The 26,766-nt window shown below is 38.7% G+C and overlaps 1 protein-coding gene across 3 annotated transcripts in view; it reads left to right on the top strand.

Annotated features, from left to right (window-relative positions):
* Positions 1 to 25,603, top strand: part of CHD9 (chromodomain helicase DNA binding protein 9) — a 228,293-nt gene extending 202,690 nt beyond the window's left edge. For 2 of the 3 annotated variants that reach the window (XM_029924825.1, XM_029924826.1), the window contains 9 exons: positions 3,253 to 4,161; positions 5,169 to 5,332; positions 6,427 to 6,699; positions 7,429 to 7,597; positions 11,128 to 11,267; positions 11,559 to 11,774; positions 15,716 to 15,844; positions 18,417 to 18,521; positions 20,945 to 25,603. In XM_029924825.1, coding sequence (XP_029780685.1) covers positions 3,253 to 4,161; positions 5,169 to 5,332; positions 6,427 to 6,699; positions 7,429 to 7,597; positions 11,128 to 11,267; positions 11,559 to 11,774; positions 15,716 to 15,844; positions 18,417 to 18,521; positions 20,945 to 21,823 — 2,984 coding nt within the window. In that variant the 3' untranslated portion in view covers positions 21,824 to 25,603. The remainder of the gene's footprint in view (positions 1 to 3,252; positions 4,162 to 5,168; positions 5,333 to 6,426; positions 6,700 to 7,428; positions 7,598 to 11,127; positions 11,268 to 11,558; positions 11,775 to 15,715; positions 15,845 to 18,416; positions 18,522 to 20,944) is intronic. The other variant, XM_029924827.1, reaches the window with a different exon arrangement.
* The last annotated feature ends 1,163 nt before the right edge of the window (positions 25,604 to 26,766 follow it).

Below are 26,766 nucleotides of genomic sequence, written 5' to 3'. Positions count from 1 at the left end.
CTTCTGGTGAGCAGAACTAACCTGTAGTTTAGTCCATCTTAAAGTCCAAATTCCAATGACTAATTTTGCAGGGATTGAGGCCTCCACTCTAAATACATTTTGAAGAGTTTTAGTAGGAAAAAAAAAATCACCCAGAGTCTATAAATGAATGAATGAATGAATGAATAAATGAATGGGTGAAAGAATGACCAATCAGAAGTGCTAATGCTCAGCCAAGGCACTGGCAAGGCAGATTGGCCCAGAAGGGTGACTTTCATGGTCTTTGAAGCCCAGAGAAATAGCTCCTGCTGTCGGCAGTTCCTCTCGACAGCTTATAAACAGCTGTCTCCGTTCTTTGTTGAGTAGGATTTCTGACTGCCAAACCCAGTGTCTTCCTATTCCTACTTCATAGTAAAAATATAAATGGCTAATAAAAACATAAATTTTGTGTGGGTTTGTTTGTTTTCATTTTATGTCCTCACAGATCTGTTGTCAATCTACTGAATTACCCAAATACCAGATAATTCAGGAGTGGTCTACTGAAAGGTTTTTTGAGAGACTATGCATGGGTTTAAAGAGATACAGCAAAGTATTGCATCTTATGTTATCTATGGTTCTTAAGAGGTCCTCATTTCTTTCTTTTTTTATTTTCTTAATTCCCAAAAGGAATGCAAAATGTGGTGAATAAATTAACCACTTTGACTCCAGTTTTAAAGAGGAAAGGGTTAACTAATCACTAAGTAATGATTGAAAACCATAGTTTTCTTGTTAGAAATGTAAGTGAGGTTTTACTTAGATCAGTTTTCCAAACTTCCTCAGTTCATAGAGCCCTTACTGTCTCAGTAATTTCTTCTAGCACCTGATGCCAGAAGTTCTGTTTAATGAATAATTAGATCAAACCACTTAACAAGTATTTGCTTCCAACAATCTAGTAATTGTTTGAAAACATAATAAAAGTTGGAAGAAAAAAATACTACTTTTCTTTCTTAAGTAACCGCAGTTACTTAATAATGAGATGTATATACCTGTCAGGCACTGTACAACTCTCAAACCCTGGGGGTAGAGAGGATATGCCCACTCCTGTTTCCTGTTCCACATTGGTGTTTGCATGCTCCTTTTTTTTTTTAACTTTTTATTCTGAACTACTTTTAGACTTTGAAGAAACTTGCAAAGAAACCATAGAAATTTCCATATATCTCTCACTTTGCCTCCCCTAATGTTAAAATCTTATATGGCTAATTATAGTATAATTTTCAGACTAGGAAACTAACAGTACAGTGCTATTAACTAATACCTTGTCAGATCTTACTAGTTTGTCCACTGATGTCCTTTTTTGTTCCAGGATCCCACATTGTATTTAACTGGTTTTTCCCATTGGCTTCTTACAGTCTGTAACAGACCCTCAGTTTCTCTCTTGTCTTTTGTGGCCCTGACAAGAATAATGATTGGGTTATTTTGCCACAAATCCCTCAGTTTGGGTTTGTCTTAGGTTTTCATTTTATTGCATTTTTGTCAAGAGTACGAGAGAAATGATGTGTCCCTCTCAGAACATATCATGGGTTCCTGATGTCAAAATAGCCAACCCTGATGGTGCTGGCCTTGATTGCTTGGTTACGGCAGCTTATGCTGTGTTTCTCCCATGTAAGATGGCTGTCTTTCCCCTGCAGTTGGCAGATATCTATCTTGAGGAGAGACTTTAAGACCACACAGATCCTGTTTCTCCTCAAGCTTTAACCCATTGACATTAGTATCCATGAGTGGTCCTTGTGTGTAACAGCTTTACTGTGGAATTCTGCTACGAGCAAGAACTGTTGCTTCCATTTCATATGCTAATCAATTATATATTCATATCAGAATGGACTCATAGATATTTATTTGACTCTATAGGTTAGAACCCAATACTCTCATTATTTTGAAACTCAAACTGTTCTAAATTAGGCCACTACAAGCTCCTTTAAGTGGGCCTCACATTTTTTTCAACAAGCCCCTATCTTTTTTTGAACTGCCAGTATCTCTGCCCACAAAGATATAGCCGCATCAGAAGGAACATAGCAAGATCTAATGTTGAAACTGAACCAGCTCAAGCCATTATTTCACATAGCCTTTGACAGTGTTACTGCATTTCCCCCAAATTTTGAGAAAGCCTTTGATGTTCCTGTGAGTTCACTGCAATGCCCTGAATTTTCTTGCTGCAGCTAGAAATATGTGGACTTCTGTTTGTTTATCGGGTATGATTTAACGGTTTTAATTTGTATTTGTAAATGAGTTCAAGTAAGTGTTTTTCTCTTCAAGACACAGATTAGTGGGCCGCCTGGGTGACTCAGTTGGTTAAGCGTCACAACTTCAGCCTAGGTCATGACCTCACTGTTAGTGCTGGCAGCTCAGAGCCTAGAGCCTGTTTTAGATTCTGTGTCTCCCTCTCTCTCTTTCTCTGCCTCTCCTTAGTTGTGCTCTGTCTCTCAACAATAAATAAACATTAAAAAAAATTTTTTTTAGACACAGATTAGTAATGACACAGCTCATAGGGAATTTCTTAAAAGTAAATTCTTAGAGGGGCACCTGGATGGCTCAGTCGGTTAAGCATCCAACTTCATCTCAGGTCATGATCTCACAGCTTGTGTGTTCGAGCCCCGTGTAAGGCTCTGTGCTGAAAGCTCAGAGCACGGAGCCTGCTTCGGATTCTGTGTCTCCCTCTCTCTTTCTCTCTCTGCCCCTCTTCCACCCACACTGTCTCTCTCCCTCAAGAATAAACATTTAAAAAATTTATTTTTATTTTTATTTATTTTCTTATTTTTATTATTTTCTTATTTATTTTTGAGAGACAGAGAGAGATAGCACGAGCAGGGGAGGGTCAGAGAGAGAGGGAGACACAGAATCCGAAGCAGGCTCCAGGCTCTGAGCTGTCAGCACAGAGCCCAATGCAGGGCTCGAACCCACGAACCGTGAGATCATGACCTGAGTCGAAGCCAGACGCTTAACCAACTGAGCCACCCGGGTGCCCCTAAAAAAATGTTTTTAAGTAAATTCTTAGTTATATTAACATGTTTCCCAAAAATGTTATATTTTCCCTACTTTCAGAAGATCCACTGTATGTATGGATTTTGGTACTTCTTTTAAAAATTTTTATTTTTTCTCATTTAAAAATATTAAAAAGAAATTCTGGAAACTATACCGTGACATGAGATAGAGTTACATTTTAGAAGTTGCATTATCTGTTTAAGTCTGTAATAAAATGTTTCTGAGCTTAATGTTTTCATTCTCTTTTTAATGTAGAATTGGTGGATCCAAATATTTTTATCCAGCCAATCACAGAAGAACGTGCTTCGAGGACTTTGTATCGCATTGAACTTCTAAGGAAAGTACGGGAACAGGCCCTCCGACATCCACAGTTGTTTGAACGCTTGAAGCTTTGCCATCCAAATCCGGACTTACCAGTCTGGTGGGAATGTGGCCCTCATGATAGGGACTTACTCATTGGAGCTGCTAAACATGGGGTGAGCCGAACAGACTATCACATTCTTCGTGATCCTGAACTCTCCTTTATGGCAGCTCAAAGGAACTACAGTCAAAGTAAGATGGCTCCCTCAAGGACTTCTACCCCACTTTTACAGCAATATCAAGTAGCACTTTCTGCTTCTCCTCTTACCTCTCTACCTAGGCTCCTAGATGCTAAAGGTATTATTCTAGAGGATATGAAAGTTAAAAGTGAAAATCTTAAAGAGGAGCCTCAGTCTTCTGAAGAAGAATCTATGTCTTCTGAGGAAACCAGGACACTAATAAAGTCTGAGCCTGTAAGTCCAAAGAACGGTGTTTTACCGCAGGCCACTGGAGACCAGAAATCTGGTGGAAAAGGTGAAACAGACAGACGCATGGTTGCAGCCAGAACAGAACCCTTAACTCCAAACCCAGCTTCTAAGAAACAGCGAGTCCACAAAAGAGGATCCGAATCTAGTTCTGAGTCTGACTCTGATTCTGAGAGATCATCCTGTTCTTCCAGATCATCTTCTTCCTCGTCTTCCTCCTCTTCTTGTTCCGACTCTCGATCAGGCTCTAGTTCCTCTTCATCCTCCTCCTGTTCTTCAGCATCGTCTTCATCCTCATCCTCATCCTCTTCCTCATCATCCTCCTCTTCATCTTCATCAGAAGAAAGTGACAGTGAAGAAGAAGAAGTCCCAAAGCGAGGTATATGCATAAAGTGCTTTTGCTATTTTAAGACATTTCAAGTGAAAATGAAAAAGAATTCTGTTCGCATAACTTAAGCATGTTTAAAACTGTTAACCTAAGGTTTTTTATATGTACAGATTTTCTTAGAGAAGCACTACTGAAAAGGAAACTAGTGTTACTGGTACACACTCCCTGTTCAGTATTCAAGGTGTTACAAAATGGGCTAATCAGACAGAAATTAGACATTTTACACAATAATGTGTTTGTGATCACCTTCAATTTATTGCTCCATTTTTTCTGAATGTGCTGATCAGTGAACAAATCAAGATCATATTCTATAACAGCCACCAGGAGTCTTAGATTAAGCAGTCAGACCAACAAGCGTATCATAGACCCTACTGTCAAGGGGCTTTGGGTGGACAGAACAACGCAGGAAGGACAGTTTGCCTGCAGAGGAGAGTCAGGTGGCCTCCCCTGCAGGCGTCCTTGCTGCAGCCCACAGTTCAGGTGCAAGGCAATGAGGTGGCAGCAAGTGGCTGCAGAAGCCAGTCTGGCCTAAGGAGCCTCAGGTCCTGCAGAAGCTAGTGTCTCTTGTAACAACTCCGTGGGCCTGAGTTTCAGGGCTGCCACAAGGCCATGCCCCAACGTACAGGTCCCCTCCTGAGAGGATTTCAGTATACTCCTCAGGTTTTTGTGGTCCCCCCAGTCCAAATGCACTTCATCGTTCTGGAGTTTATATGTTTCCAGGGAAACAAACCCTCCAGGGTTAACTGAGGGTCAAATTTTCGTGCAGAAAGGGATGTTTTATTAACTCTTCCCTCTCAAACTCTTTAATGCCACTTATTTTGCTTTTTGTGCTGATTTTTTTAAACAATGGGTACTTTATTGTATTCTAGGTAGAATTTTTTTCCTTTTTCTACCATGTTTTTATTTCTGTTTTCCTTTGAATAATTAATATAAGATGTGAAAAGTATATATAAAATTATTCTATGCAGTCTTTTTAAAACAGTTGTAATTGTTCGTAGCAGAAGGTACCCCTCATGTGAAAGCCTACGATGAGGAAAGTGTTGCGTCACTGAGCACTACCCAGGATGAGACGCAGGATAGTTTCCCGATGAACAACGGGACACCAGAGTCCGCCTACATCTTACAAGGAGGATACATGCTAGCAGCCTCGTATTGGCCAAAGGTAAATGAATAATGTCTTGCTAGAACAGATCCTTTTTTGAGTATTTCTCTGTATTGTTTTCATGGTAGATACTCTTACTATGTGAAAATAGGTCACTATAAGACATAGGATGGCATTTTGGTCTTAGTATCAAAAGTATCAACTACCATTATCAAGTAAATAGGCGTACTTGAATGCATATATATGTCAACCTAATCTTAGAATGTTTAGAATCAGAGATAATGGATGCTTACATTCACATAGAGTATTCAAGTGCTTGTTTAGGAGGAGGTGCTTTGAATGGAGTCTCCTTGAAGAAATTTGCCATAGCCATTTACAACTCCAAAAAACAGTTCACTTGGGGCATCTAGGTGGCTCGGTCAGTTAAGCATCTGACTCTTGGTTTTGGCTCAGGTCATGATCTCACACTTCATGAGATGGAGCCGTGCAGGAGGCTCTGTGCTGATAGCACGAACCCTGCTTGGCATTCTCTCTCTCCCTTTCTCTCTCTCTCTCAAAAGTAAATTAATTAACAACCTTTTTTTTTTTTTTTTTTAAGTTCACGTAAGTACATGTACTTTCAATGGTAGAAGTTAGGATTGGATTAATACAGTTCTTTCAGTGTGTGGCTAGACTGGTACAAGAGTCTTACCTTTAGGAGTGAGCTGTAAAATGGGGGAATGGAGAACTCCACTGTTACCTACTTCTGAGTTGTTTTAATTTTTCCAAGGAACTTCTATTACTTGTATAATTATGAAACTAACAGAAGGCTGAGGCACCTGGGTGTCTCAGTCGGTTAAGCGTTCAACTCTTGATCTCTGCTCAGGTCTTGATCTTGGGTTGTGGGTTCAAGCCCCACGTTGGGCATGAAACCTACTTTAAAAATAAAAAATAAATAAAATTACAGAAGACTGTCTCTATCGTATATTTTTGGACTCCAGTGGCAATTTGTATCTGAATTGTTACTGAATTCTGTATGTATGTGAGAATACGTATATATACCAAATGCAAATATGTTGTACCAAGGTTAAATCCATCAAGGCCCTGAGCCATTGTATCTCCAGAAGTCTGGCCTGATTATTAAAATCACACTTTGATGTCGCATGCTTTTCCAGGATCGTGTGATGATCAACCGGCTGGACAGTATTTGTCAAACAGTTCTGAAAGGGAAGTGGCCTTCCGCCAGAAGGAGTTATGATGCCAACACAGTGGCCTCTTTCTACACCACAAAACTGCTGGACAGTCCTGGTGCAGCTACAGAGTATAGCGAGCCCAGCGTTCCCACTCCCCCAGGCGCTGGCGTTAAAGAAGAACACGATCAGTCAACACAGATGTCAAAGGTGAAGAAGCATGTACGAGAAAAGGAGTTTACAGTGAAAATCAAAGACGTATGTTTATTTTTATTGCCCTAGGACCCGATTGCGATTGCGTGTGCAGCATGCTTTTTCTGCAAGTGGCTGCCTGCTCTCACTCTTACTTCCTTCACATACTTGTTTTCTGGTATTTGGATTGTTTTCTCTTTGGTATCCAGGTGATTAGACTTGAATATCCTACTAGAAGGATCCTCATTAAGTATGTTTCTTTACCTATACTTCTGAAAATAGTCCTGCCAATCAAGAATGCTTTCTTAAACAGTCTGACAAATTCTTATTGTTTTGGTTCTTTTATATAATACTTAAATGGTATGTCAGTGCACTTTCTCTTTTAAACATTTAGCATGCCCTGTTCTCAGTAACATTTCATTTTTCAGTGTGATTTTTGAAGCTAAATTGATTTTTCATTGTCTAATATGTGGGTAACGTCCTCTGAAATGTCACATGAATAATGTTCATAGAGAAGTCTGTCTCAGGCTGATAGTTTTCTATTGTAGTAGTCACATGAAAAACTTTTGCTCAGAAAAGTGTATGTAGTACCTGGATTTTTTTTTTTCATTTAAGGTAGAAAACGTAATATTCATTATAGAAATTAATGTTCTTTTTCTTTAGTTCATTTCTGAGTAAGAAGACGATTAACATTTCTGGGTTTTCACTTCACTTTTTCTAAGTAAAAACATTCTCTTAATATCCTGAAATGAGGGGTTTTAAAAATTGTTTCTTAATAATGGTGTTTTTTAACAGGAAGGTGGTTTGAAGTTGACATTTCAGAAGCAAGGGCTTGCTCAGAAAAGACCTTTCGACGGCGATGACAGCGCCCTGGGGCAGCAGCAGTACCTCGCTCGGCTCCGGGACCTGCAGAGCGCGTCCGAGGCCAGCCTCGCCAGCTTTCCCAAGTCCGCGCCGGGATCAGGTAAGTGTGGCCACAGTGCCTGCTGCAGCAGGAAGTACTCCTGCCGTCGTGTCCAAGTCCTCATCATTTATTCTGCTAGTAAAAAGTCATGTGTCCTCTAATGTCGGGGTCTCTTTTAAGTTTGTAAGGCAAACAGTATAATTTTAGTTCTTAATAAATACCTGTTGAGGCTTTTATTATGGCGTCTTAAAGCAGGGTGCAGCTTTGTTTTGGGGATTTAAAGGGATAGAAATATTCTATCGAGTTGCTTTATGCAGATAAAAGCTCAAACAGCATTTCAATATAAAAGCAAATTATGAATTTAAAAGTAAACACCTAAATCACAAATGAATGGTGATTTGTAGAGGAGGTTAAAATGAAAAGTTTTAGAAAGACTTTAGAGATGTTGTAGTCCATCATCTGTAGCATACAGGAATTATCATCACTAATCCTTGAAAGATAATCTTTCATTCTCATGGAATATTTACAGGAAAAGATTGTTACTACCTTAAACAGCCCTTTACATTACTGGGCAGCTCTAATTATCACAAAATTCCTTTTTACTTGGAATTGTAATTGTTTTTTCTCAATGATTGAAATTCTGTCTTTAAAAGCATCACGGTGCTAGGCAGGCTCAGATGGTTGAGCATCTGTCTGACTCTTGTTTTCAGCTCAGGTCATGATCTCGCAGTTTGTGAGATCAAGCCCCACATTGGGTTCTGTACAAGATGTGGAATATAAAGATTCTCTCTCTCTCTCTCCCTTTCTCTCTGCCCCTCCCCCACTGGTGTGCATGGTTGTGTGCTCTTTCTCTTTCTCTCTCATAAATAAATATCTTTTAAAAAATAGAGGTTGGGGTACCTGGGTGGCTCAGTCTGTTAGGCATCCGACTCTTGATCTAAGTTCAGGTCATGATCTCACAGTTCATGGGTTCAAGCCCTGCATCAGGCTCTGTGCTGACAGCATGGAGCCTACTTGGGATTCTCTCTCTCCCTCTCTGTTTTTTCCTCCCCACTGTGGTCTCTTTCTCTCTCAAAATAAATAAACAAACTTTAAATTTTTTTATTTTATTTTTTAAGTTTATTTATTTATTTAGAGAGAGAGAGAGAGAGAGAGACAGCATGCATGGGAGAGGGGCAGAGAGAGAGGGAGACACAGAATCTAAAGCAGGCTTTAGGCTCCAAGCAGTCAGCACAGACCTGATGCAGGGCTCAAACCCACAGACCATGAGATCATGACCTGAGCCAAAGTCAGACGCCCAACCAACTGAGCCACCCAGGCACCCCTAAAAAAATTTTAATTAGGAGAAACATAAAGGCATCAGAGAATTAACCTGTTCCTGTGTTTGCATGATCATCTTAACATTTTGAAAGTAATGATCATAATCTCCTCCTCTTGGGACTGTATCTCTTCTAACCTTTTAACAATTTGAATCAATAGTGGTTACTAGATGCCAGGTTGGTTCCACGTGCTGTGTGCTCTATAGGCACTGAGGTCCCTAAGAAGTTTTGTTTCATTTTGTTTTACTGATCATGGTCTAATGTACTTTAATTTATCTGTGTCTCTTTTAAAGTGCAGTATCAAACATTGAGAATTTTACTCAACAATCAGCTAAGTCTTTATAAAATGCAGGTTTTCACTTAAAGCAAATTAATGACTCAGGTTTCCATTGTAAGTCTCTAGTTGCTGGACTTTCACACAAGTACAGATTGCAGTTCTGTATGAATCAGCAACACTTCCACTACTGAAGTCCAGATCCCCCAACTGTGCTTTTCACTAACAGTGGTGTATTAAAGGAGCTCTGTGATTTTAGAGAAAAATGGGAACAAATGGGGAAGATAAGCTGTGGGCTCTTTTGACAAACCTAAGTGGGGTGTAGAAATACCATTTCTTGTACTCTGATAAAATGGAATTGACACTAATATCATCTGAACATTTTATTGCCATTGCAGCAGAACATTATACAGTCTTCACCTTTAAGGTTACTTAAAGGTTACTTTGGTAAATAGTACTATTTTTTAATAGTATAAGTAGTAATTGTGACACTAATCTGCAGCTATGCAAAACATTAAAAATCATCAGACATTAAAACTAGACAAAGTTATTATCTAAGCATTATATCTCATCCATCTTAATAATTGCAAATGTAACATCTAGATTTGCCTTCCTATTCGACTCTTAGAACATCTCTTTAACAATTTTTTCCCTTTTCTTGTTTATGAAATGAAGGGTTGGGGTAGGAGAGAGTTGTTGGGTGAGTTAAGTAATATATGTAGAGTGGCTAATATAGAGCCTGGCACATAATTAGATGCTAAACCAATATTAAAATTAGGTACCTCACAAGTTTTAGAACTAGGTACTGAATAAATGTTATTTGTATAATTCTTAATATTCCAAAGCCTAGGCCCTTTTTACATTTATGTGGGTCCCTCTGAATTTTGTCTGAAAGTTTCCAATAAAGATGCAGGTTGTAATGTAATTTAATTAATGAAGGGGATAGTAAATAGCATACATTACAATAAGACAAAACTAAAGAGCCCATTCCAGGAACTCCCTGGAGTAGTGGACCGAGGATGATGACAGAGCCAGACACGCGAGGGTTTAATTCTGTCGTTTGCTAGCCGTGACAGAAGGGCAGTAACTTCATGTTTCTGAGCACATTTCTAAAGCAGGCTTAATATTACTTCTCTGCTGGGCACCTGGGTGGCTCAGTTGGTTGATTTCTGCTTTGGTCATGATCTCACAGTTGTGGGATCGAGCCCCACACTGGGCCTCGTGCTGAGCATGGAGCCTGCTTAAGATTCTCTCTGGCCCTTTGCCCCTCCCCACTCTGTTTCGCATGAGTGCTCTGTCTCTAAAAGAAAATTTAATGAAAAAATAATAGTATTAATACCTCTATGATTTTGTTGTTTTGTTTTTGATGATTTAAGAAAACACCTGTTAAACCTCATTCAGTGTATGGCACCTAGCAGGCATTCAGCAGAAAGAAGCTGTATTTAATAGTGTTATAATTACATCTATGATAAAGGCAATACAGACTTTATAAAGGAGATTAAGTTAAATTTTCCATTTTGGATTCTTGCATAAATCAGTAGTGTTTATAAAAATCACCCTCAGAAGTAAGTCACGGTCGCTCAGTTTTCTTAAGAAAGAAAAAAGGAAGGAAGGGCATCACAGTAGTATATAACTGGCCAAATAGAATATGTTTATGAGTTGCCAAATTTTGGGACAAGAAAGTAGACTGATAAAACAAGTTTTGAGAAAAGGGAGGAATCGCTGGGTGCAAAGGAAGGAGAAGGATGTGTCTTATCCATGAGAAAGACACACTTCCTCCTCTGAAAGGGAGAGGAACACAAGATGTGTGAGTATCAGGGGAGCAAATTTGAAGAGACAAGTTAAAAAGTTGATTATAGCTTTCCAAATTTTCAAATGAGGAATAGCAGTGGTATAAAGTGAAAACAAACACTTCCATATATTTAGAAAAATGACTGCTTTTAATTTGCTTAACGTATAGATTTTAATCACTCGTGTGCTTTATTTTATTTGATTAGGTACTTCCATTCAGTCAACCCTTGGTGCCAATGGAGTTAGATTAGACAACCAGCCTATAGTCAAAAAAAGGCGAGGAAGGAGGAAGAATGTAGAAGGTGTGGACATCCTCTTTTTTAACAGAAATAAACCACCTAATCACGTAAGTAAAAACTACTGATCCTTGAGTCCAAAATTTAGTCCTAGTAAATATACATAATTACTGTCCTATGAATGTTTTAATGCATAAAAATATTAATTAGGAAATTAGATTATACTTTTAGATTCTATCTCAGGAATCTAGCACTAACCAAGATTCATGAAAATTTTAAATTTGAAAAATGTAGCAGAATTTTAAACAACTTTTTTCCTCTTTAAAAAGATTTGCTTCATTGAACCAAAAATCGAATGATAAAGCATAGAAATAAAATTTTCATTTGGTGTTTTTCTGCAGGTTGGCTTAACCAGCTCCCAGATTTCTACAGGGATAAATCCAGCACTGTCCTACACTCAGCCTCAAGGACTTCCTGATACAGAAAGTCCGGTTCCAGTTATTAACCTTAAAGATGGGACGAGACTTGCAGGCGACGATGCACCAAAGAGAAAGGATTTGGAAAAATGGCTTAAGGAGCACCCAGGTTATGTGGAAGATTTAGGAGCTTTTATTCCTGTAGGTGATGCTTTACAAATCTTGGTATTAATTTTATTTGGGGGATTTACCAAATCTATACTGATGAAGCATACATTTTTACCCACTATATAAACACGTGTTCTGCCCAAGATTTAGGAAAGCTAAGAGAAAAAAGCAATTACCATCTTTCCCATCGGTGCCATTTTCCATTGTGTGCTTAATAGCAAGACTCACCTCCAATATACAGAGCACTATGTAGGCCCCAGTGAAGGTTGTAAAGGGGTAAAATTTCCAATCCTTTTCCTCAAGGAGTTTATTTTAAAATACTAATGATCAAGGGCGCCTGGGTGCCTGAGTCGGTTAAGTGTCCAACTTCAGCTCAGGTCACCATCTTCCAGTTTGTGAGTTTGAGCCCGTGTCGGGCTCTGTGCTAACTGCTTGGAGCCTGGAGCCCGCTTCAATTCTGTCTCTCCCCCGCTCACACTCTGTCTTTGTCTCTCTCCCTCTCTCTCTCAAAAATAAACAAACGTTAAAAAGTAATAAAAATAAAGTAAAATACTAATCATCACATTAGGGTGCCTTAGTTGCTCAGTCAGTAAGCATCCAGCTCTTGATTTTGGTTCCGGTCACGATCTTACAGTTCTTGAGATTGGGTCCCATGTCATGCTCTGTACTGACAGGGTGGAATCTAGTTGGGATTCTCTCTCTCTCCCTCTCTTTCTGCCCCTCCCCCATTCACACATGCCTGCACTTTCTCTCAAACTAAATAAACTTAAAAAAAAAAACTAACGATCATATTAAACATTTCTTGAAACTTAGCTGTGTACCTAGCATTATATTTAGCACTTAACATATATTATCTCGTTTAACACTCACGACCCCTTTGTCAGAATGGCGTCAATATAACATATTTAGATAAAAAACTTAAAATACTAAAATTTTAAGTAAATATTTCAGGGTACACAGTCTTACATCCAGTGTCCAAACTACCACTTTGACACTCTGAGCTCTTCTTCAGGCTATAACAGTGTTGTGTTGTGTCTCTACAGATGTGCACTGAGTTCACATTAATCAGAGTGAGGGTTGTTAGATTTCATTTGCATTTTTTACATCCCCTGAAGTACTTTGTGCTCAGTCTTATAGGCGTATGGCTTCCTTACTCCTAGAGATCTGTTATTTCACGTTGCAGTATTGTACTGTCAGATGCTGAGTACCAAAATTTGTGTCAGATCCTCTGCACAATGAAGCGAACAGACCTGTTTTTCTGCCTTCATCATGAAGACTAAATGGATAGCCTGGTGCAGCTGTCTGAGTACTCTGTGAGCCTCCTAAGGACCGCGTCCTATTTACCTGTGTATCTCCAGGACTTACTAGTACATAATCCCAGATACATAGGATAATATCTGGCTTTCTCTAAGTATTCCTTGAGCCAGTGATTAAAAACTGAAAGTCTTTTAAAGACTAAAAAATTCTATATAAAGTTGTTATATTATTAACAGAAAAAAAATTGCTAATCATTTATTTCCTGAAAAGGAACTACAGAAGCCCCCGTCCCTACAATGCTCTTTGTGTCTGTAATACGTACTTAGTCTAGAATTCTACATTATTACCATTGGCCCCAGGAATGACCTAAGTGCCTCAGTCTTGGCTTTCACATGCCTTTCATATCCCTGGTTTTCTCAAAGGACGCCACTAATTCTCAAATAAACCTGAATTACTTTTGATTTTTAGAAAGCCAAATAGGGACGCCTGGGTCGTTCGGTCCATTGAGCATCTGACACTCGACTTCAGTTCAGGTCGTGATCCCAAGGTGGTGGCATCAAGCCCCACGTCAGGCTCCTTGCTGAGGGTGGAGCCTGCTTGAGGTTCTCTTTCTCTTCCTCTCCCTGCTGACACATGCTGTCTCTCTCTAAAAAATAAATTTAAGAACATTGTTTTAAGCCAAACAAAGCTCTTATAATTATGAGGGGAGGGGTTTTCACTAACTATGATGGGTAATCTTAGAATGAATACTGCAATGCTAACAAGAATGAGAATCATTAGTTTAACCCTAGAACTTAACATGTTGGAAAATAACATTTGTCCCAGCAACAAATTTTTATTGAGTTACTACTGTGTGCTAGCCCTTCCTTTAAGGGGTAGAGGATAAAACCATAAACAATATGAAGTGCTTGCCCTTGTGGCACGTATACTGTGAACTGTAAAGGATTCTCCTGTCTCTCATCACTGCGAAAGAATCTCTATTAATTTTTTAAACTTACAGCCACTTAATCATTTTCACTGCAAATAAACTTTTTATTGTAATGTTTTAGATAACATTACATACCATTATTAAGACTTTAAAACATTTTTAAAAGCATCGTTGTTGTGATAAAGAATGGAAGATAATCATTAGTTTGATTTCTGAAGGATAATGATTTTTAATGATTTTTTGACTCTCACACTCTACTGGGATCTCTCTCTAGAGCTAAATAATTATAACATGATAGAGACAGATTAATAACAGGTATGGATAGAGTGCCATGGAAACAGATAGAAGGAATATGAATGACTCTGCGTAGGCAAAGTGTCTGAGGGGATATGGAAAGAAAATAGAGCAGACATACATGACATACATGATGATAAAGAATCAGTAGGTTTGGCCAGGATAACGCAAGAGGAGGATATTCTGGGCATCTAGAACAATTACCGCGTGCCTGGGGGGCTCAGTTGGTTGAGCGTCCGACTTCAGCTCAGGTCACGGTTTGTGGGTTCAAGCCCTGCGTCAGGCTCTGTGCCGACAGCTCAGAGCCTGGAGCCTGCTTCAGATTCTGTGTCTCCCTCTTTCTGCCCCTCCCCAACTGGCACTCTGTCTCTCTCTCTCTCTCAAAAATAAATAATTAAAAAAAAAAAACAATTATGAAGAGTTGAAAGAGGATAGGATCGTAAGGCACATTCATAAAACAGTAGCCAACCTCATATTCCAGGGGGTGTGAGGGACCAAGTGGGGCCGTAGTAACTAGACAGAAAAGGTGAATTTAGGTCCAGTCTGTGATGGGACCAGTATGCCTTGCAGAAGAGTGTGAGCGTTCATCGCTTGCTGTGTTCTCATTGGTCCGAAACAGCTGTAAACATCACGCCCTGCTTTGCTCAGCTGGAGACATAAGCAGCCTGGCCTGATGCAAAGAGTTTTATTGCCAGATCCTTCCACTTGCTAGCTGCGTGGTCTTGATGAAGGTAACCTCTCCAAGCCTCGATTCCCACTCGTAAAATAACAATACTGCCTTTTAGTATTGTGAGATTATTCTCGAAGAGATAAAAACTATTAGTGAGAGGAAGTGGAGACCACAAGTAGCACAAATACAGATTGTATCAGCACAGAAAAAAACCCGATGATTCAGGTAACGTGTCAGGAGAAAAAGTAAAGAACTATACAATTTACAGCAGGCTGCTCCAGCATTATGGGTAACTTTTAAATCTTATTTAATATTTTATTACACAGCTCACCCTCAAACAACAAGGCTTGAATTGTGCATGTGCTCTTATACGTGGGCTTTTTACAGAACAGTATGGAGAATGTATTTTCTCTTCATTCTGATTTTCTTATTAACATTTTCTTTCTTGAGCTTATTTTGTGGTAAGAATACAGAATATAATACATATAACATACAAATAGATGTTAATCCATTATTTGTGTTATCAGTAAGGCCTCTGGGCATCAGTAGGCTATTAGCAGTTAGGTTTTGGGGAATCAAGAAATGAGAATTTGTGCCTGTGGCAGGGGGAGCACCCCTTACCCCATGTTGTTAAGGGTCAGCTGTATCAAATATAAAAATATTTAACGTTCAGGTATTTTTAAAGTGTAACTAAAAGACAAATTCTTCAATGTTAGATATAGATATCTAATGTATTATGCAGCATTACAGGATTAAGTTACTTGGATCAGCTCTTTTGTACTGTTTGCACTGTTTTAAAGCTATTTCTTCGGTTATATATTTTAGAGAATGCAGCTCCATGAGGGGAGGCCCAAACAAAAAAGGCATCGGTGCAGAAACCCTAATAAACTCGATGTTAATAGTCTTACTGGAGAAGAACGTGTCCAGCTGATTAACAGAAGAAATGCCAGAAAGGTATTCATATATTTGTGGTGAATCCTTTATATTGGTTCAATGTTTAGGAGATCTCTAGAACCCTACTTCATTATGCAGAATTTTCTAACAGACCTGGAAAGGGGTTAAAACTAGCAGATTTGTTGTGGTCACTTCGACAGCACATAGACTGAACCTGATACGATGCACAGAAGATCAGGATGGCCCGTGCACAAGGCTCTTGAACAAAGCGTTGCGTGTTTAGCCAGCAGATTTGTGAGACAAGACATGCGCCATAGCTTCTGCAGTCTCGTCTCAGTGCCGCATCTTTGGCTAAGCTGTGCAGTGAAATAAGCAAGTCACTTCATGTGGCTGCGCCTGAGCAGCGTGGCACTGCACAGCGGCACCACGTCCAGAGCAGTGGCTCTCGCAGGGGGCGGTTCTGTCTTCCAGAGACACTTGGCCGTGTCTGGAGACACCTTCCGTAGCCCCACCTTGGGAGGTGGGCCAGTGGCAGGCAGGGGAGGGAGGCTGCTGGCGTCCAGCGGGTAGAGGCCAGGATGCTGCTAGCCATTCTCCAGTGCAGACACCGGCCCACGATGTGCATGCTGCACGGGCTGAGGAGACTCTGATGGAGGGGGCTCCGTTCACGTCACAGCCATCATAGGTTTACATTCTTCACTGTCATTCCCTGTCAGGTGGCCGTGAAGAGTCTTGTTCCTTTGAAATCAGCACAGTGCTGCGATGAGCACTGGGTGTTACACGTAGGGGACGGATCACTGGGTTCTGCTCCTGAAATCCCTACTGCACTATATGCGAACTAACTTGGTTGTAAATTTAAGAAATACAATAATTTTTAAACTGGATAAATTAATTAATTAAATAATTAAATAAAATCAACATGGCATAATTTTCTGATAATGTTTGGATTGGTAGATGTCTCTTTCCATTCACAGCATAAATGATAGAACAGCATGTGCTCACCCTTTTGTAATCTTATAGCTCTGGTATTTTTATTCTGTTTTTTTTTTTTAACGCGGGTGAGCACACAACAAAATAAAGAAACAGCCTCAGAATAAGAACAACAAACATCTCATTGAGCTCCTTCACTCGTAAATTAATTTAACAATTGTTTTACTCTTGTTGCGTGTGCCAACTCATTAAAATTAACACTGATCTTTCCCCAGTTCTGTAGGGGTAGCTTATTCAGCTTTTGTTTGTACATTAAAATGACGTCATAGGTGTATTAGGGAGAGAACAAGGTAACATCTTAGTAGCATTTTATTTAATTTTGTGCTTATGTAGACTATGTTACAAATCTTAAAACAAAAATTAGCATTACTAGCTATGGATAAATTTGTCTTAGTTTTAAGGAATAGGAACAATTTTGTATTTTTACTTATTAGGCATTAAACACTCCTAATTTTATTTTTAATTGTTGTAACCTGATCAGAGACCTGTTCATTTCCCTTGCTTTGTAGTTGGTTATTGTTCTGAGTAGAGTACAGACTTAAGGGTTGAAAAGACTCTACCTGCAAAATCCCCATAAACCACCCCGAGGGCCTCCATTTAAATTGGAGCTTAATGAAGGGGATAACGAGGAAAGCAGAACAGAAACTACAGAGGCTAAGTAAAGACTGTAGGAAACACTAGAAAAGAATACGCACAGGCATCATGCCTGGCGGCATTAAGGTCCTGTCTGTGCCCTGTCAGGAGAAGTGTATCTTCACCCAGAGAGGTATGGAAAAGGGAATTATGCAGGGTCTTTAGGCTCCAGAGGAACATGAAGTTGATAGATCCAAATCATTTTGTTTTAATTTCATACTAATTATTATATATAGTTTTTAAATTTTTTCATATTGTGATTCTTGATTGGTTGTATCACTTTTCACATTCAAAAGATACGTGTATTTTTTATAGTTTAGGGTTTCAGTTTATGTAACAGATAAGAGCACGAGTTTTGGAGAGCCAAGTTTGAAAGCTAACCCTAACACTTACTAGCTAGCTTTAGCCAATTTACATAACTTTTTTGAGGCTTAATTCTTCTTGAAAAACAGAAATAATACTGTCTCAATGGATATAGTGAGAACTAAAATAAATTACATACTTCAAGTCCTTAGCATACTTGGCATATAGTATGAATAACCATATGTGTGATATGCCAGATGCTCTGCTAAACCACTTGCGTTGTCTCATTTTTATCCTCATAAAACCCCACAAGGGCAGTATTGTTATCCCCATTTTACAGATTGGAAAGCTGAGGCTCACAGGAATTTATTGATTTGCCCCAGTTTCACATAGCTGGTAAGTCTGAATCCAAAGGATATACATGCTCTTAACTAGGCGATATCACCTATCCCGCATAGTAAGTACACAGTAAATGGTGGTTATTCATTTTACTATTCTAGTCACGTTACCTAAAGCATTTAAAATGTACGTTGCCACATGTCTGTGTGATATAGTCATAGTGCTTCTGGCCTGTGGTAGTCCTTTGTAAATAAAGATTGTCCCAGGTGGTTCAGGAAATAAACCGTACAGCACAAGATAAAAGCCAGAAGTGTTTTCACCTTTGGTAGTGTTTTTAAGTATCAAACAGTCTGTTTTTCATTTACAGGTTGGAGGTGCATTTGCTCCCCCTTTGAAAGATTTGTGTCGATTCCTGAAAGAAAATTCAGAATATGGAGTGGCTCCTGAATGGGGAGATGTTGTTAAGCAGTCTGTGAGTATTTCATACACACTGACTCAGGCATGATCTCGAAAATTAGATGCCATTTAGTCAAATTGAGAAAGACAACTACCATATGATTCCATTCATAAGTGGAATCAAAAACAATTAATAAAAAAACAACAAAAGGCAGAATCATCTCTTTAAATACAGAGGGGAGGTGGGTGGAGGGACGGGCACAATGGCCGAAGGGGAGCAGGCAGTACAGGCTTCCAGTACTAGAATGAGTAAAAGGCACAGACGACAGCTGCACGTTTGCTGAGCACAGCATCACGTATAAACGTGTCGCCTCACTGAGTTGTACACCCGACATTAATGTAACATGGTGTGCCAACTGTACTCAAACTTAAAAGGGAAATCAGATGCCACTTAATTATATCAGAGATTAAGCCTTAAGAATTAAAAAAAGATACCGCATGAACCTGTGACACTGTATTTTTAGCTCACAGTTTTTATTCTGCAGTACCGGTTGCAAATGTCACGGGCACTTGTTGAGTTAGAATGCAGAATCAATATAGGCTGATCTACTTTCATATTAACCTCTAAGATAACTATTTGAGCAATGCCACAAAGACTAATCAAAGATGTGAGGAAAGAAATACTTATTTAAGTAAAAAATTGAGAATATGTTAATGGTCTATCCATATATTGGAAAACTATGCAACAATTTTTTCTTTTTTTTTAGTTTATTTATTATTTGAGAGAGAGAGCGAGCGGGCGAGCAGGAGAAGGGCAGAGAAAGGGAAAGAGAATCCCAAGCATACTCCACATTGTCAGAGTAGAGCCTGACATGGGGCTTGATCTCACAAACCACGAGATCATGACTTGAGCTGAAATCAGGAGTCAGACACCTAACTAACTGAGCCACCCAGATGTCCCTTTGTGCAACTATTTTAAAAATTGTATCAGGGCACCTGGGTGGCTCAGTTGGTTAAATGTCCAACTCTTAATTTCAGCTCAGGTCATGATCTCATGATTCGTGAATTTGAGCCCTGCTTTGGGCTTTACTCTGACAATGTGGAGTCTGCTTTGGATTCTCTCTCCCTTTTCTCTGCCCCTCCCCTGCTCATATATCCTCTCTCTCTCAAAATTAAATAAATATTTTAAATAATTGTATCTTAGAAGAACATCTAGTGGCAAGGGTCACAGTATGTCAAATGAGGTAGTAATTAAGCTCTTGGAAAAGCACAGCCTAACCATATGGCAAATGCTAAGTAAAGAATAGCTATTATTTGTGCAAGTGTCCAAATGAAAAGGGCAGGCTATAAAACTATTTGTTGTTATTCTATTTGTTTTAGAAACAGAAGTGGGGAGAATGGTAGAATCTGTATATATGCACAATACATCTTGAAACATTGGCAGTGGTTATCTCTGAAGGGTGAAACTATTGGTGATTTTTCGGGCGCCTAGGTGGCTCAGTCGGTCAGGCAGCCGACTTCAGCTCAGGTCATGATCTCACAGTTCATGAGTTCGAGCCCTACGTCGGGCTTTGTGCTGACAGCTCAGTGCCTGGAGCCTGCTTCAGGTTCTGTGTCTCCCTCTCTCTCTCTCTGTTCCTTCCCTGTTCATGCTCTGTCTCTCTCATAAATAAATAAACATTTAAAAAAGAAAAAAGAGAAACTGGGTGATTTTTTTTTGGTATTATTTTGTTGTCTTATTTTCTGCAGTGAACCCTAAAGCTTTTGTAAATAAAACAAATAAGTTGATCAATTCAAAACACAATTTAAAAATAATACCTTAGGGGCGCCTGGGTGGCTCATTTTGTTAAGTGGCCGACTTCAGCTCAGGTCATGATCTCACAGTTTGTGGGTTCGAGCCCCACGTCAGGCACTGTGCTGTTTGTTCAGAGCCTGGAGCCTGCTTCTGATTCTGTCTCCCTCTCTTTCTGACCCTCCCCCGTTCATGCTCTGTGTCTCTCTCTCTCAAAAATAAACGTTAAAAAAAAATTTTTTTTAAATACTACCCTAAACATCTTTGACATTGCTGTCTAGAGCTGAACTATCACAAACGGTCATTACCAAGCATGTGTGGCAGTTGAGCACCTGGAGTGTGGCTAGCCTGAAATAAAGTGTGTAATAAGTGTAAAACACTGGTTTGGAGTTTTTTTAGAATAGTTGATATACAGTGTTACGTTACTTTCAGGGGTACAACTTCTCTTTTCCAGAACTGTTGTACCAACGTATGCTTCAGAGTGTGGGGGAAAGCTAGAGGCCTTCTTCTGCTCTCTTGCCCTATGGGAAAAAATTAGAAGTAGAAGAACTATTTCAGGCCACTACTTATAACATGAAATGAGGCTACATCTTTCATAATTGATTGTTCTATCAGTGCAGAGCAAGTGTCTGGATAATTATGGGTTTTAGTTCGGTAGCTATTGATTTTTATTTTAATATAGCTGTTGTTGCTGATTTTTTTTTTAGGGGTTTCTTCCAGAAAGTATGTATGAGCGTATTCTCACTGGTCCTGTTGTGAGAGAGGAGGTCAGCCGGCGGGGGCGGCGGCCCAAAAGTGGAATTGCAAAGGCCACGGCGGCGGCCACGGCCACAACTGCCAGCGGTGTTTCAGGCAGTCCTTTGTCAGCCAACGGATTGCTTCCAGGTGTGGATCTCACAACCCTTCAGGCCTTACAGCAAAACCTACAAAACTTGCAGTCGCTGCAAGTGACCGCAGGGCTGATGGGGATGCCTGCCGGCCTTTCTTCCGGAGGAGAAGCTAAAAACATGGCCGCCATGTTCCCCATGCTGCTGTCTGGAATGACTGGATTACCAAATCTGTTGGGCATGGGGGGGCTCCTGACAAAGCCTACCGAATCTGGAACAGAGGAAAAAAAGGGGAATGACCCTAAGGAGCTAGAAGGAAAAAAGGAAAGGACAGAGAGTCAACACTCTGAGAACGGGGGAGAAAACTCAGTGTCGGGCTCTCCGGCCACCTCCTCTGCTGCTGCGTTGAATGCAGCTGCCGCTGCCAGCCCGCTCGCTCTTAACCCTCTCCTGCTCTCCAACATACTTTACCCAGGGATGCTTCTCACTCCAGGCCTTAATCTTCATATTCCAGCTCTGTCCCAGTCCAGTACTGTTGATGTACAGAAAAACAAAAACAGTGACTTGGGCTCATCTAAGTCCATAGAAGTCAAGGAGGAAGATTCCAGAGTTAGAGATCAGGAAGGCAAAGGGGCAACTGAACCCAGTCCTCTCAACGAAAACAGCACAGATGAGGGTTCAGAGAAAGCCGATGCTTCATCTGGATCTGAGAGTACATCGTCGTCATCCGAGGATTCAGATTCCAGCAACGAAGACTGATTCCCAGACTGCACTTAAATTATGAACCGATTTTGGATTTGTTTTCTTTAATTATTAATTGTAAATACCCCAGTGTTGAGTGCATCAATAACTTACTGACCGAACATTTCAGTTATTTGTTTAGAAGTGCAAACTGCTTTCAGAGACGTTTTGCATGTAATATTTCTTAAGATTCCTAAGTTCCTGAACTCGTATGTACTATCAAATACATAAAGGTGTAAAATTACAACAAAAGGCATTATAATTTTGTTGGGGGTTAATTTTATGAAAATGATGCTCAATAAGAGTTGTATATTTAATATATTTGCAGTGAACACAGAATACTTTATGCATATTACTGATTTAATTTGAATATAGTTTTACAGCCTCCTTGACACCTATTATTTACAGATCAAAACTCAGCAATAATTTGGGCAGCTAATGAATGTCATGAAAGCTGTAGAATCTACATCACCATCCACTGCTTTAATTACATGAAAATGCTCTCGTGTTGTGATGCACTGCTGATGCTTCCGATTCAGGTACAAGTGTGTTTTCAAGAAGAAATAAGTTTCCCAATCAGCCAATTTAACTGGCTACCTGTTACCTCAGCTGAGTTAGTTTAGGAAGTTTACATTCGTTTCTAATTCTATACTTGTTTTCAGGGGTTTTTTAAACACATCCTATATATCATGTTAATCTGGCAAGAACTGTGACTTGCTTTTTTGCTGAGCTTAACTCTGCTATCAGTAAAATCAAGTCATAAAATAATTCTGTGTCATGTGACTTTGGCACCCTCTAGACATACTTAGTTTTACTTTTTCCAGGTTTGGCCTCCTCTTACAAATAATTCTGTCTCAGATGAGTAATGTCTGTTTCCAGGGTTCAGAAAAGGCAAACTCATGACATGCCACTGAAAAGAACTTTCAACACAGCATACTTCATGTAAAAGAAGTTGTTTGTTTGCTTTATTCGTGTAGATTTCTATTTGTGTTTTATGTCATGGAAAGATTCCAAACTTAACAGGATAGTGGTAAAGTAATATGCAGAATAGTCTGAATTCATTTTAAGTTTCTAGTTAGAAGCAGACGAAATGTTGCCCAGAATCAGTGTTGGGTTATCAGTTTATAACTGGCCCATTTCGAATATGCACTTTGAATAATATCAAAAAATATATACAAGTTAGACCCGTAAACCACAAAAACGAAGCCCAAGGCTTCTGATCAATTTCTTAGAACCCTTTATCATGCAAAATTTGTCTGATACAAATGATACTTATGATACAGTTTCTCCTGCTAAAGCTGCTATTAATTCCGACAAGATGGAGAGGTCCAGATTTACCTTCATCTACATTTAAAACAATAAGAACTAAATTGGACATAAGATACCATTTACATCCTGAGGAGAGAAAGATGTTAGCCTTTTCAGGTACTTGAATAAGTCAGTGATAAAGTTTGCGAGGGGATAAATTTAGGAGGAAAAAGTACCCCACTTCTCTCCCACAGGAAAAAAGTAACTTCCAGTATATTTTGATAAAACTGTTGTTTTGTCATGTGTCCAGCAATTATATTGGATTTTCCAAGATCTTTACCAGTGAATTATGTTTTTGTATGTAAAATAACTAACCCCTTTTTAGAGAGACAGTGTTACATGCATTTACAAAATCATATAAGTTCCATTGGGATTGTATTGATTTTTGTATTTTTCCAAAAATAGTACTTTAAATTGATAGTCCTTTATGCAATGTCTTAGCAATAGTCACTCTAAAGCCCATCCAGGAGAAGTGGGTAGTAATTCTTCATCACAAAAATGATATATTACATATTTAGTATCTTCCCTTTGCAGTATTGCACTTTTGTTTAACTAGAATACACCTATGAGATAGCCAAAGTTTCTCAAACACAGTTAACCTAGTTTGCCGGTGAAAGTATTTCAACAGCATTCACATTTCCCCCTCTCTCCCTCTAGTTCTACCCACATGACCTTTATTCCTTTCTTTCCCCAATTAAAACAATAAAAGGGAAAAAAAAAAAAAGCCCTAGATCTTGTCACTAAAAATCTAATTTATATCAAATTTATGAGATAAAGTATTTTCCTAATTACGGTCAAATGAATTTGGTTAACATCTTAGTGATTCTCTTTGTATGTAATAAGGCAATTTGCAGTTTTCAAAGCATTAATACTAACTTTAAATGTTCTCTTGGGTTTCAAGACACTTCTATTTAGTATTGATTGGGGAAAAGTTGTCCAGCTATCAGCTTAAAAAAATGCAGATATGGTTGTGTAAAGTTAAGGGTTATAAGGAAAAAAAAAATCAGTAGAATTACATAATACTAAAGTTGCAGTTGAAAGGATATCCAAGTATGTGTTGGTAGTTACTAAAAGAATTATAGCTGTTATTGCCTTGTATTTATAGCCCTTGTTTCAGGTTTCATGATTCAAGTCTTAGTCCAATTTTTCTTTTGGACATTTGCAATATTTACCAGTTGTGTTTTGTGTAGTCTGAATTTGCTTTCTGTAGTTGAGCAAACGTCTTAAAAAGTCATTTGTAATTTATTAAATTACTTTCTATGATGTTCTATAGAGCAAATGGAAGTTTAATTATTTTTTATTAAACATATTCTTTGACTACCCATGATGTCAGCCTCTGTACATGACAATACTCCTTTTTTTAAATTGACTTTTATATATAATTGATCTTAATCCAATTATAAAAGAAACTGTAGTCCTAAATCTTTAAAGGAAAGGATGCTTTGGAAGATTTTTTAAAAGGCAGAAGTTGGCTATAATTATCCACAATATCTTATTTCCTTAAGTTTTCTTCCCCTGACCTTTAAAAAAAAAAGTCCAGGAAGACTCAGAGATAACTAACCTCTTAAAGGAGTACATTTTGGAAATCAGTCATTATTTTTCTTTCCCTAGGTGTGAAGAGTCTTTCCTAATTCATCACGATTGTTTTTGGTATTTTTATAAACATGAAAAATTTAGTTTTCCGCTAATTAGAAAAGTATAACAATGGAGTCTCATTTAGCTTGAAACCCATTCAACATACATTCTTGCTTAGAAAACCTTTCTTCTTCTTTTCTGTACAATGTAGCATGTAAACCCAGGCCAACTGCTTCCGCTAGTGCTCACCCAGAGGAACCGTAATCTACAGAGTGCTAGAGGAAGAACTGGCTAGGTTAGAGGTTTTTGAGAGACAATACACTATGTACAAAACGATACGTTCTGTATTTTGTGAGCTATAGGAGGGAGAGTGATTGTTGACTACAACAAATTTAGAACTTAGTCTCTACGTAAATACAACTCCAGTATATAAGCTATTTATTTTAAAATGCAGGAAAGCACAAAGAAAACTATTTAAATCATCATAACCCCACCTCGAGATATAGACTGTTCATATAGATACATGTGTTTAATACGTATGTTACATACATGTAGTGGGTTGCATCGTGTCCGAGAAAACTTTGTCAAGCCCAAACCTCAGAATGTGACCTTATTTGGAAATAGGGTGCTGGCAGATGTAATTAGTTAAGATGCAGTTATACTAGATTAGGGTGGGCCCTACATCCAATGACTGGCTCCTTGTAAGAAGAGGAGAGGACACAGAGACGAGGGAAGAAGGTGGAGTGACGCTACTGGCCAAGGAGAGCCAAGGATCGTCGCCACCACAGAAGCCCGGAGAGCGGCGTGGAGCAGGCCTTCCTGCAGAGCCTCCAGGAGGAAGCGACCCAGACAACACCTTGACTTTGGACTTCCGGTCTGAATTGTGGGAGAATAAATTTCTGTTGTTTTAAGCCACCCGGTTTGTGATAATTTGTTATGGTAGCCCTAGGAAACTTACACACTTTCATATTAAATCAGTATTCTATGGGACCTAATATTTACTGTTTTGCCCTTAATATACTGACCTATGTCAGTAAATGCCCTGCATTGTGATGTTTAATACATAGTATTGTCTCATACAGATGGAATTTATGTAACCATGTACTTAAAAATGAACATTCAAGTTTATAAATGCATCTTTTGCATCCATCCCTATGACTTCTTAATCCCCAGAAGTGAACATACTTCTCTGTTCTTAAGGATTTTGATTTGTGTTTACAATGATGCCATTAGTAGCAATTTATACTACCACACAGCATACATACTGTGCATGCTCACCCCAAAATCTTACCAATACTGTGTATTGTGTTTTTGAAGTAATCTTTGCCAAATTAATAGGCAAAAATAACATCTTGATGAATTTTTAAATTATTATTCCTTTTTCTTACTAAAAAGTAAGACCTACATATTCTAGAAAATTTGGGGGATGGAGGGTTGGGGAGAAGGAGTTGGGGAAGCACAAAGTAAACCAAATCCCCATAAAGTTAAATGCTCAGAGATAAAACTGTTAAGCTTTGGGTCATTTTTCTTTGCATATACATATTATATATTATTTTAATAAGAATGGAGTTATACTGTACGTACCATTGTGTAACTTTTTTCATTTATTATATCATGATAATTTTTCCATGTCATTAAAAAGTCTTTCACAAAATATTTAAGTACTTTCTCATTCCACCATATAGATGGAGCATAACTTACTTAATGCCCAATTTTTGAGCATTGAGATGTTTTTCAGTTTGGGACTATTTAAATAATGATATGTTTGTATTTAAGTCTTTTCATATACTTACGACTTTTCCATTAAATACATGGGCATGAAATAGCTATGTTTGAATTTTAAGACCAATCAGACTGTATCATTTTCTACACCAACAACAGAACATAAAATTACTTCCTTCTCCACGTCTCCTTAGCAACCCTGGGCATTAGAACACTTTTTAATCTTTGTCAATTTGATAGACATTTAGCTCATATATCTTTGATTATTAGTAAAATATAAAGTCTCATATCTTCATAAGGCCATTTGTAGTCTGTGCAATATCTGTTACACAAGTGGTAGATATTTTTCTCAGTTT

The sequence above is a fragment of the Suricata suricatta genome, chromosome 16 (assembly GCF_006229205.1).
Source record: "Suricata suricatta isolate VVHF042 chromosome 16, meerkat_22Aug2017_6uvM2_HiC, whole genome shotgun sequence".
Classification (NCBI taxonomy): Eukaryota; Metazoa; Chordata; class Mammalia; order Carnivora; family Herpestidae; genus Suricata; species Suricata suricatta.
This window is presented reverse-complemented; position numbering and strand designations above follow the sequence as displayed.